The 12,806-nt window shown below is 36.4% G+C and overlaps 2 protein-coding genes across 2 annotated transcripts; both read left to right on the top strand.

The window, feature by feature from the left end:
- Positions 1-183: 183 nt before the first annotated feature.
- Positions 184-2,233, top strand: LOC148587773 (uncharacterized). The gene is made up of 3 exons (XM_088512814.1): positions 184-1,425; positions 1,471-2,072; positions 2,173-2,233. The coding sequence occupies exons 1-3, from the start codon at positions 526-528 to the stop codon at positions 2,231-2,233; spliced, it is 1,563 nt and encodes a 520-aa protein (XP_088368940.1). The 5' UTR covers positions 184-525.
- Positions 2,234-7,274: 5,041 nt separating this feature from the next.
- LOC148587772 (uncharacterized) lies at positions 7,275-9,954 on the top strand. The gene is made up of 2 exons (XM_088512813.1): positions 7,275-8,381; positions 9,121-9,954. The coding sequence occupies exons 1-2, from the start codon at positions 7,275-7,277 to the stop codon at positions 9,952-9,954; spliced, it is 1,941 nt and encodes a 646-aa protein (XP_088368939.1).
- Positions 9,955-12,806: the final 2,852 nt, after the last annotated feature.

Below are 12,806 nucleotides of genomic sequence, written 5' to 3'. Positions count from 1 at the left end.
AAGGGTGAAGGAAATTGGTCAAAATTAAATCAAAGTCAAATAAGGACTATGATGTGTGCCTTTTTTACTACCACCCTACAAAAAAAATGATGGATGCCTGTGCTGGATCGAGACTGGTAGAAAAATTGACTGTATGTTACTATGTTATATTGTGAAAGCAAAATTCATTGAAATGTTTTAACACGTGTATAAACTAAATAAACTAGCTTTTCTGTTGAGTAAGTTAGTTAGTTTTTAAGTTCAAGTTGTTAAACTGTTTTCACAGTTTCAGTTGCTTCATTGGAAGCTTGTATATAAGCTTTCTTGCTTCTGCTTGTAATTCATGCGAGTTTATTATGATAATGAAGAACTTCTCTTCTTCTCTGCTCCATCTACTTGCTTCTTCTTTCTTCTTCTCCTTCTGTTCTTCTTCCACATACAACATGCTCTGTTTTCCTTGATTCTATTCATTCTTGAATAGTTTGACATGGTATCAGAGCCATAATCACAAACTGTGATTTCTTTGCATATTCTGGTCCATCTCCAATGGCAGATTGTTCACCATCTTCCGCTCATGCAAACATTCCATCTGAATTTTCACCAAACATTTCCCCTGTATTCTCTGCTTCACTGGCAGAAAATCAACCACACAACCATAATCTTTCTAACAATCCTTTCTTTGATCCTTTCGAAAATACTCGTCCCATTGATCCATCTAGCCCACTCTTTCTTCAAAGTGGTGATAATCCTGGACTTTTATTGGTTCCTCAGCCACTCACCGGAGAGAATTATAGCACTTGGAGCCGTGCTATGCTTGTTGCTTTGAGTGCAAAGAACAAGTTGTGTTTCATTGATGGTTCACTGCCAAAACCATCCATTTTTGAGAGTTATTACCATGCATGGGTTCGTTGTAATGATCTTGTAGTTTCATGGATCTTGAACTCAGTTTCCAAAGAAATCTATCCTACTGTGATTTACATCACTTCTTCCGAAGATATGTGGCTGGATCTCAAAGATAGATATTCTCAAAGGAATGGTCCTCGGATTTTTCAGTTGCAGAAAGCTATTTCAGTGGTTGCTCAGGAGAATTCCACTGTAAGTCAGTACTATACTCGCATCAAAACTCTTTGGGAAGAATTAAATAATTACAGGCCTATCTCTATGTGCAATTGCTGCCATTGTGGTCATATGCAATCTATTCTTGAACTCTTTAATCAAGAACGTGTCTTACAGTTTTTGATGGGCTTGAATGATTCTTTTTCTGCTGTTAGAGCTCAGATTCTATTAACATCTCCTCTTCCTTCAATTAATAAGGTTTTTTCTCTTATCATTCAAGAAGAAAAACAAAGAGAAATATGTGTGAGTTCCATTAGTCATGATACTTCCTCTGCCTTCATGACTAAATCAACCTTGTCCAAACCTTCTCCTTCAATTCATCCTGAACCTGTTGCATATATGACCAAAACTTCACCAGGGCCTAGGTTTTTTAAGCAAAACTATAGGAGAGATCGTCCCATGTGTTCACATTGTGGAGTAGCTGGTCACACTATTGAAAAATGCTACAAAATTCATGGTTATCCACCTGGTTTTAAGCTCACTCGAACCAGACCAGTGTCACATTCAGCCAATCAAGTGCAATTGCAAGGAACTGACCTTAGTGGTCCTATTTCTCATCCTCCTCAGTTGAGCAATTCCATTCAGTTGAATAATTCTTCTCAGTTGAGCAGTCCTCAGTTGAGTGGTAATCAGTTGTCCATGATTTCTGCTCAATGTCAACAACTGATGAATCTACTAAATCAGCATCAATACCCTCAATCATCTGCCAACTCTGTTGTTGGTAATTCAGGTATACTCAATCCTAAGTATTCTGTTTTTTCTGCATATGATAATATAGCTTCTCATTCAAAACAGAAAAATAAATCTTGGATTATCGACACTGGAGCAACTGATCACATGATCAGTTGTTCATCTATGTTTACCACCATCACTGCTACTGTATCCACTCATGTTAAACTACCTAATGGTTCCATAGCTACTGTCACACACATTGGTACTGTTACAATTTCAGAAACTCTTACACTAACTGGAGTTTTGTGTGTTCCTTCTTTCACTTTCAATTTGATTTCAGCTAGTAAACTCATAAAGTCATTACACTGTTGCCTTATATTTCTTGCTGGATATTGTTTTATACAGAGTTTACACAATTGGAGAACGATTGGGGTGGGTGAAGAAGTTGCTGGTTTGTTCTATTTGATGCAAGCAAACAAGGTTTCAGCCAATGCATCTGTTTCAGTTCCTTGTATTCCTTCTTTTGTCAAACATTTGTCTTTTAATTCCATAAAGGACCCCTCATGTGATCTGTGGCATTACAGATTGGGGCATCCTTCTCAGTCTAGAATAAGGTTGATACAAAATATTGTTCCCTCTATTTCTTGTAAACAAGATTCGGTTTGTCCAATTTGTCCATTGGCTAAACAACACAAATTACCATTTCCTGTTAGTAGTTCTTTTTCAAAGTCTGCTTTTGATTTACTTCATTGTGATGTATGGGGTCCTATGGCCACCAATTCCCTTAATGGATCCAGATTTTTTCTCACCATTGTAGATGATTACACACGGTTCACTTGGGTCCATTTGATGCAACGTAAGTCTCAAACTTCTTCCATCATACAATCCTTTTCTAATATGGTTCAAACTCAGTTTCAAACTAAAATCAAATGCATCAGATCCGACAATGGTACTGAATTTCACATGAGAGACTTCTTTTCTGCCCAAGGCATTATTCATCAACTAAGTTGTGTAGAAACCCCACAACAAAATTCTGTGGTTGAAAGAAAACATCAACATCTTTTGAATGTAGCTAGATCCTTAAGATTTCAGTCCAACCTTCCTTTACCTTTTTGGGCAGATTGTGTTTTAACTGCAGCTCATATTATCAATAGAATTCCAACACCCCTTCTATCCAATAAATCTTCACATGAACTATTATTTTCTGTTGTGCCATCTTATTCACACCTCAAAGTGTTTGGATGTTTAGCTTATGTTTCAACTTTGTCTAGAAATAGAACAAAGTTTGATCCAAGAGCTACACCTTGCATTTTCATAGGTTATCCATATGGCATGAAAGGACATAAGTTTTATAATCTTCATACTCATTCTGTTTTCATTTCTCGAAATGCCATATTTCATGAAACCATATTTCCTTACGCTTCTTCTCTAGGTCATCCCTCACCTTCAATGCATATGCATGATACTGTTTCACCTTCTATTTCTTTTCCAATGTCTCCTGACACAGAATTCTTTGATTCCATACCATCAAACATCCAACCACCTCCTATTGTTCCATCACCAAACCACAATTCTGCAGATACATTATCTTCCCATTCTGATTCTGCAGACATCATTTTACCTATTCATTCTAAATCTGCAGAAATTTTCACTTCTCCTTCTGCAGACACAACTTCACATTCTGATTCTGCAAACAACTCATTTTCTCCTTCTGCAGACACCATTTTCCAGGTTCCTAGTTCTGCACCTTCTCCTATTCTTAGAAGGTCAGATAGGATCAAACACAAACCTAGTTACTTGCAAGATTATCATTGTAAACTGGTTTCTACTTGTTCACCTCAATCGGCTTCAAATGTTGACAACTCAGGTAAACCTTATCCATTGTCCAATTTCATTTCTTATGATAACCTGTCTTCTTCTCATAAGCATTTCTGTCTTTCCATTTCATCTCAACCTGAGCCTAAATTTTATCATCAAGCTGTTAAGAATCCACTTTGGTGTGAGGCTATGAAAGCTGAGATTAAGGCTTTGGAGGAAAATAAAACTTGGGTAGTCACTGATTTGCCTTCTGATAAACATCCTATTGGTTGCAAATGGGTTTATAAAGTGAAGTACAAATCTGATGGAAGCATTGAAAGATACAAGGCTAGGTTGGTAGCCAAAGGGTATACTCAATGTGAAGGGTTGGATTTTCATGAGACCTTTTCACCTGTTGCTAAGATGACTACGGTTAGATGTTTTCTGGCACTTGCTGCAGCAAAGGATTGGGTTTTACATCAATTAGATGTAAACAATGCATTTTTGCATGGGGATTTAGATGAAGAAGTGTACATGTCTATGCCTCCTGGTTTTGGCACTAAGGGGGAGACAAAGGTTTGTAGATTAACTAAATCCTTGTATGGATTGAAGCAGGCCTCTAGACAGTGGTTTTCAAAATTTTCCACTGCATTGATTCAGCTTGGTTTTACACAGTCCAAGGCAGATTACTCCCTGTTCACTCAACTCAAAGGATCTTCCTTTATTGCTTTGTTAGTTTATGTTGATGATGTAGCTATTGCAAGCAATGATCCACAGGCAGTGTCCTCTTTCATCTCTCTTTTGAATGAGAGATTTAAGTTGAAGGATTTAGGGCCTTTAAAATACTTTCTCGGTCTTGAAATAGCTAGGTCTATAGAAGGACTTTCTCTTTGCCAACGAAAGTATGCTCTTGAAATCCTAGAGGATTCAGGTTTATTGGCTGCTAAACCTGTTAAATTTCCTATGGAACAAAATTTGAAACTCTCAAAGGATGAAGGTGATCTCCTTTCAGATTCCACAAGCTACAGAAGGTTAGTTGGCAGGCTACTTTATTTGACAATTACAAGACCAGACTTAGCTTTCTCAGTTCAAATATTGAGTCAGTTTATGGACAAGCCACGGCAACCTCATCTAGATGCTGCTCATCGAGTCCTGAGATACTTGAAAAATTCTCCTGCTCAAGGCCTTCTTTTCTCTGCCAAATCAGATTTTCATCTTAAGGCTTTTTCAGATTCAGATTGGGCAGGTTGTTTAGATACTAGAAGGTCTATCACTGGTTTTTGTGTGTTTCTTGGTGATTCACTTGTGTCTTGGAAGTCTAAGAAACAGCACACAGTGTCAAGATCATCTGCTGAGGCAGAATATCGAGCTCTTGCTTCCACATGTTGTGAGTTGATGTGGCTGACTTCTCTTCTCAAGGATTTCAGAATTCCTCATCCACAGGCTGCTCTTTTGTTTTGTGACAGCCAATCAGCTCTTCATATTGCTGCAAATCCGGTTTATCATGAAAGGACCAAGCACATCGAAATTGATTGTCATCTAGTTCGTGAGCAAATACAACTTGGACTCATTCGCACTCTTCATGTTAATTCCCATAATCAACTAGCTGATATCTTTACTAAAAGCCTTGGTTTCAAGGACTTTTACAGATTGCTATCCAAAATGTTTGTAAAGGATATTTATCATCCTTCACATCCATCTTGAGGGGGAGTTTTAACACGTGTATAAACTAAATAAACTAGCTTTTCTGTTGAGTAAGTTAGTTAGTTTTTAAGTTCAAGTTGTTAAACTGTTTTCACAGTTTCAGTTGCTTCATTGGAAGCTTGTATATAAGCTTTCTTGCTTCTGCTTGTAATTCATGCGAGTTTATTATGATAATGAAGAACTTCTCTTCTTCTCTGCTCCATCTACTTGCTTCTTCTTTCTTCTTCTCCTTCTGTTCTTCTTCCACATACAACATGCTCTGTTTTCCTTGATTCTATTCATTCTTGAATAGTTTGACAAAATGCAAGAAGAGACTATTTTGCCTGACTTCACTGAAATGCAAGGAATCATACCAGAAAACAGTGCAGAATTCCCAGACATGAACCTTTGTGGGGTCTGAGACTCATGAGAACCGAAGTCATGTGGATCCGATGTCTGCTGTTTTGGATGAGACGAGGCCCATAGAAAGTGATGCTATCTCTCCAGAAAGTAATGTGGAAGCCTGGCTTGATGACATCCCTGTACTTCTAGGCATTAATGATATTTTTTGGGAACAATTCCTTACAGCAAGCAGCCCGCTGACGGGGGACACGGACGAAATTCATTAGAGTTCATTAGATGGAGTGACTGAGCACGGACGAGGGAAGGGGGGACTAGCTAGTAGCATAGGCCATGCCCCCTCAATTCCTAAAAAAATACAATTTTTAAGGTATAAAAAAATAAAAAATTATAAGGTATTAGTTCCTAGTAGTAAAATATTTTGCCCCCGACTCCTTCTCATAGTAATTTTTGTCTCCATTCCTGTGCTTCGTTCCCGTGACTAAGGATCATGAACCGATTGGAAATTAAGAAGAATGATTGGGACAAGATTCATATAAAGTGATGCTATATGGAGTGATCCCCGTCCACTTTTTGTATAGGAAATTCAGAAAATAATGTCCAATAACTACTAAACCCTACCATATCCACGTAATAAGATATTGTTGTGATATATATAAGATTACTCTAAATTTAATAACTTTTTAGAATATCCTAATAAAACCAAAACACGTACAACATGAAAATGTTGGAAAATAATAGTAGTCTTTGAGTAGAAAAAATGTCTACAATCGGAATATAACTATTTTACAATTTGTTGGCATGTGTCAACATGTAATTGGAGGATATTAAAAAAAAAAAGGGAAAAAATTAGTGAGCAATATAGTTCTAATCATATGCTGACATGTGCCAGTAAATTATAAAGTAATTGTCCCTAAAGGATAGTTCAATCGGTTAGGAACCACGCCTTATGAAATGGAGGTCACTAGTTCGAATCCCTCCTCTCACTCTTATGTGGACATGTCAAAAAAATAATAATTATTATTATAAAAAAGTTATAAGAATATCATTAATTATACTATAGTTTTCCAATGAGGTACAATTATTTATAAAAATAATTTTCAACAACCCGTGTTGAAAATCCAGTTTTGTTTCCCTAATTTTCAACAAACCGTGTCGAGTAAAAGTAAAGTTGAGAGAAGCTTTTTGACTCCCAAAGTCATCATATAAAACGAATAGAAAAAACGAAAAAAACGAAAAGTCATCAAATAAAAAACCATTTTCACACATCACCTGCATGCATGTTTACACTGTGAGCACAGATGTAAACATGCAGGTGTTATAGGGTACCACAACCAATGACCATGGAATTGTGGCATTGTACTTATTTATGGGGTACCATGACCAATGACCATCCATGTGAAATCATCGTAACTTGCCCGTTTCTCCCTCTCTCCAGAAAAGAAAAAGGAGTAAATTAAGTAGCCAAAGGGTGACCGTGGTGGGCCACGCACAGCTTTTGCGCTATCTTTTTTCTTTTTGATTTATCTAATTCTTCAGTCTGGCATTATATATAATTGTAAGAAAAATGTTGAAGATCACTCTCTATTTCTAAGATCATGAGAAAAAAAAATAAAAATCTCTGATTGATTTGGGGTCAAAACATACCTAGAGAGAAAGACAGAGAGATGGAGATTATTAAGCATTTCAATCACCATCATGTGTTATCGCTGAGTGAAAAGAAGAGAGAAGATAAGGTTTTATGCAAAGCATGCTATGAACACTGCGATGAAGGTGTGATGATCTACAGTTGCAGGGAATCTGATTGCGACTTCAACCTGCACAAATCATGTGCAAAGCTACCGCAGGAGTTGCACAACCCACTTCTTCACCCTCACCCATACCCTCTTTCCCTAGTATACCTAAAGCACGGCATGTTTGGGTGTAAAGCTTGTCGCAAAATTTGTGGGGGCTTCACCTTCCGCTGCAAAAAGGGCTGCAACGTCAACTTTGATGTTAAGTGCGCTTTTATAAGGCCAGCAATAGAAGAAACGGGCGAGCCAGTTCCTGTACATTTTACCCACCATGAGCATCCATTGTTACCCTTGGAGAACATGCCTGGCGATCGCATTAGCTGCCGCGTGTGTGGAACATACTGCTCCGACCCGACCTATGGTTGCTTCCCATGTCGCTACTTTCTCCATCGATCGTGTTTTAAGTTGCCGCAACAGATTTTCCATCCCTTTCATCCATACCACCCTCTCACCCTAAAACCCCGAAATCCCCTGGAGGATGTTGTTGTTCGATGTAATGCCTGTCGCAATGATATCCGGTACCTGCACCAAGTCGCCTATGTTTGTGAGTATACGAATTGCAGATTTCGCTTGCACAGAGAATGCACTAGGGTCATAATGCCTGCCATAACATACGAAGGCCACGATCACCTTCTTCAATTCAACCACAATATTATTAGAAAGAATTATAGAGGTGATGAAGAACTACTGATCAAGTACTGCAGCGCTTGCAAATCCACTTGTGAATCATATGGTTTCAGTTGTCTGTATTGTGATTTCAATCTCCATCATACGTGTGGTCCATTACCATCTACCATTAAACACAAATCCCACATACATCCCCTCATTCTTACCAATTCTCCTGCTCAACATGAAGATGATCAGACACACGATGAATTCTATTGCGATGCTTGTGAGGAAGAAAGGCCGGATCCACTATTACCCATTTATCAGTGCATACAGTGTCACTTTGCTGCTGATATTAAATGCCTCATCTTTGAGGTAAGCTGATGCACGTGGAATCTTTTATTTCAACTTCTTTTTTCTTTTTTCTTTTTTTTTTCTTTTTTTTTTTTTTTAATATTTCAAGTTTTAAAAGTAAAAAAATTGAAAATTGAAAATTGAAAATTAAAATTTAAATAAAATGAAATTAAAATTAAAATAAATTTCTAGGATATTTACTCTCTGAAAATATGAGTGGAGTCCTTTTAATCTATGCAATATATATGCCCAATAACATGGAATACACATGTTTTGTATTTATAGGCTATATTGGGAACACTCAATTAAAATTTTGCTTTCAAAAAACTAATCTTAACCATTTTCAACACTAGAAAGTGTAGGTGTAGATTGTGAAAATTAAAGTGCTAACTGACCATGTATATATATATATATATATATATATAGATGAGTCATACAATTCTTTCAAAAGTAATTTTAGAAGTTCTTCTCATGTCCATGTGTCTCTCTAAAATTGATATAATTTTTAAAATCATTATTGAATCAAAATTTAATGGTAATTTATTATAAATCTAATAGTAATTTTAAAGTCACGTCAGTTTTGAAGTAACACAAGAGAGACATGAAGAACTTCTAGCATTACTCATGAAAAAATTGTATAATTCATATATATGAGTAGCACTTTAATTTTCTTTTTTAATACAAATACTAGCACTTTCTTTCATATATCAAGTACAATTAGTTCATGCTCTTAACTCATAGTCTATGGTTTTATTTGTAGGTAATATCATTGCTAAATGGAGAATATGGAGATGTAGAGTTGATAAATCCTCTAGGACAGTTTGGTAAGGTTATTACCAAAGACGCAGCAAAAGAGATGGTGCAAACGAAAGATAAAAAACAACTCGAGCTAACTTTAACATGGGAAGATGTTTTAAAAACTTTGAGAGAAGACGAGAATGAAAATGAAGTGGTTCTTTTAGAGGATAGAATAAAGGAAATGACTACTGCTAGATGGATAGAGCCATATGACCATGAGGAAATTATAATGTTTTGTGACAAGGCTTGTACAGATTTCATGGAGTTTGTCGAAAATGATGAGGATTGGAGTTACAAGTTTCCTTATGATTGGAATCTTTTTTCTATTAAGAAAGAAGAGGTTGTCAATGTTGGGGATTACATGACTACTCGGAGGTTAGCCCCTATCTTAAACCACCTGCTTTCTAACTATGGGGATGTTGGTGCCGAATCCACATTAAGTCATAAGCTGAGATCGCTCTACTTTTGCATGTTATGTGAGTGCATAGATCGTATGAGAAACACCAAGGTTGTGGACATCACAATTGATATACTTCTTGGTTGGTGGAGATGCTTGAAAATCGTTCAATTTGCAGGATTTAAAATTGAGTTTGCCTTTGATAGATTGAAGAGAGTAACACATGCTCATTTTGGTCTTTATGTTGAAAACCAAGTAGACAATGCTGTCGATCAAATTGAGAAATTCACAAGAAAACTCGAGTACATAAAATCTGCAAAATCCAACTTAATCGAGGAATGCTTGAGAGAGGCTTTGATACTAAAAAAAGAAAAAGCAGTTCCATCAAGACTACTATAGATGTCAACTGTGTAAAACGTTTATTTCCATGCATGTATGCTTATTTCTTTTGTATTAGTTTGTCTTATTTAATGTGTTAGGAAGTTAGTTGTGGGTACTCATTGTGCTACTTATATGTTTACAACATGAATTGCAATAAAATTCATCATAGATGATACGTATGAAGTCATGGCGTACAATTAATATAGCAAACTGTTTGTATTCAAGTATTTTTATCATTATGCTATGGTAATACAATTTTAATATAAACTCTTTACAAACTTGGACGAGCCAAAAAATCGAGCTCAAGCTCGAGCTCATAATAGTCAAGCCAAACCGAACCAGCTCACAAGCTGGCTCTTATATTTAATTTAATTTAATTTTTTTTTATTATAAATTTAAATTTCAAGTACTCTAAGATAGCAAGACACTTGGTTTTAAAGATAGATAATATGCATCATTTTATAATAAAAGGATGCTATTAAGAAAAAAAAAATCATCAATTTTTAATATTAATATGAGCAAATTTGAATAATTACTAATTCGAGCCTTATACGAGATGCTTACGAACCTAACTGAGTCGAGCTGAGTTTACTTTTTTTTTTTTTTTTTTTTGACATGTCTACACAAGAGGAGGGAGGAGGATTCGAACTAGTGACCTCCGCTTCATTAAGCGTAGTCCTAGCCGATTAAACTACCTCCTGGGGACGAGCTGACACTACAAAAAAACCATTTTTTCCTGACATGAGTTTCCTGACGTGTTCCAGTGTCCGACACGTCAGGAAATTTTTCTGACGGGTCGTTTCTGACGCGTGTCGAGTGTCAGAAACGTAGGTGTCAGGAAAAAAAATTTCCTGACGTGTGACTAGGCAACACGTCAGAAAATTCTGACGTGTTACCCACTCACACGTCAGAAAATTTTTCTGACGTTGCATTTTTGCCACGTCAGAATTTTTCTGACGTGGCAGAAATGACACGTCAGAAAATTTTCTGACGTGTCATTTCTGCCACGTCAGAAAATTTTCTGACGTGGTAGTTCTGACACACGTCAGAAAATTAAAAAATTAAATAAAAATTAATTAATTTTTTTTTAAATTTTTTTTTCTGGAATTTTTAATTATTAATTAATTAAATTATTATTATTTTTTTTTGAATTACTCTGCACGCACGGCAGCTCCCTCACGCTGCCGTACGTGCAGATCTGTGTTTCTCCAACACAGATCAATCTGCACGATCTGCACGATCTACACCATGGTGAGCTCTCATTTTTCTTTCTCTCTCTTCTAATTTTCTCTTCTTCTTCCTCTTCTTCTTCTGATCTTCTCCTTTTGTTTTTTTTTCTTCTGCTTCTCCTCTTCTTCTCTTATCCCTTTCTTTTTCTTTTGCAGCTTCTCCTCTTCTTCTCTTCTCCCTTTCTTTTTCTTTTTCTTTTTCTTCTTCTCTTCTTCTCTTCTTCTTCTCTTCTCCCTTTCTTTTTCTTTTTCTTTTTCTTCTTCTCTTCTTCTCTTCTTCTGATCTTCTCCCTTTCTTTTTCTTTTTCTTTTTCTTCTCTTCTCCGGCCTTTTCTTTGTCTTCTCCTTCTTCGGCTTTCTTCAATCTGTGGACAGAAGGGAGATATATTGAGGGAGTGGGAAAAACAAATGAGGAGGGGCATGGCGCGCTGGGGAAAGACAAGATAAAAAACAAAAAAATTCAAAATTCAAACGCCCGCCAGGATGGCTAGAGGAAATTTCTGAAAATTTCCTGACGTGCCAGGTGTTGCACGTCAGAAATTTCTGACGTGCTACACCTGGCACGTCAGGAAATCACTCTAAAAAAAATTATTTGAAAAAAAAAATATCTGCACATATATATATAATAATATATTTAAATATATTTTCTGACGTGGTGAATTACCACGTCAGAAAATGCTGACGTGGCACAATGCCACGTCAGAATTTTCTGACGTGGCAATTCACCACGTCAGAATTTTCTGACGTGGCAGTCCGACACGTCAGAATTTTTCTGACGTGGTAACTTTTGCCACGTCAGAAAATAAATAATTTTTAAATATTTAAAATAGTTAAAATTTTCCAGACGTTTCAATTTTTAGCACGTCAAAATTTTCTGACGTGTCAAAACAGACACGTCAGAAAATTCTGACGTGCCACTGTTCACACGTCAGAAAATTATTTTCTGACGTTTTAAAATTCACCCGTCAGAAAATTGCTGACGTGGCAAAAAAACTTATACTGTAGCCACGTCAGAAAATGTCATTTTTTTTGTAGTGTGAGTTTACTTCGTTTAATATTCGAACAATTATCTATGTTCGATCACAAAACACCTCATTTAATAATCGAGTCAAACATACACGAGCTCGATCGCGAGGGCTTCACTCACTTAACACTCCTATCCACAGCAATCAGTGAACGCTCTTGAGTGGGAGGTGTGTCATGTGTGAGACAAGGAGGAAGATACAAAGAGAGAGAAAAAAAAAAAAAAAAAAAAAAAAAGAATTGAAAGTGGGTCGGGAGCTATATGTACGTGCATGTGGGAGAGGATGCAGGAGAAAAGAATAAAGAAAAGAAGAAAGGAGTAGGGGACAAGACAACAGCGTAAATGGAGGAATAAAAGAAGAAGGGTGGACCGTCGCGTGGAAAAATGGGGAAAGAGAAGAAAAGAAAGAGAAAAAAATAGGAAAGTGGGTGGTTGAGCTGTATGCGGATAATAATTCACCAATCTCAACACTCTCGAATAATATCTCTTACATCACTTCATCATCTAATTCTTTCTACTAATAATTCCTCCACTATTTCATTCATACTCAAAATTAATAATTAAAAAATCTATTTTGCCTTATTAAATCATTCTATCACTTAAATCACCCAATCAAA

This window comes from Corylus avellana, chromosome 2 (genome assembly GCF_965113065.1).
Source record: "Corylus avellana chromosome 2, dhCorAvel1.hap1.2, whole genome shotgun sequence".
NCBI lineage: Eukaryota > Viridiplantae > Streptophyta > Magnoliopsida > Fagales > Betulaceae > Corylus > Corylus avellana.
This window is presented reverse-complemented; position numbering and strand designations above follow the sequence as displayed.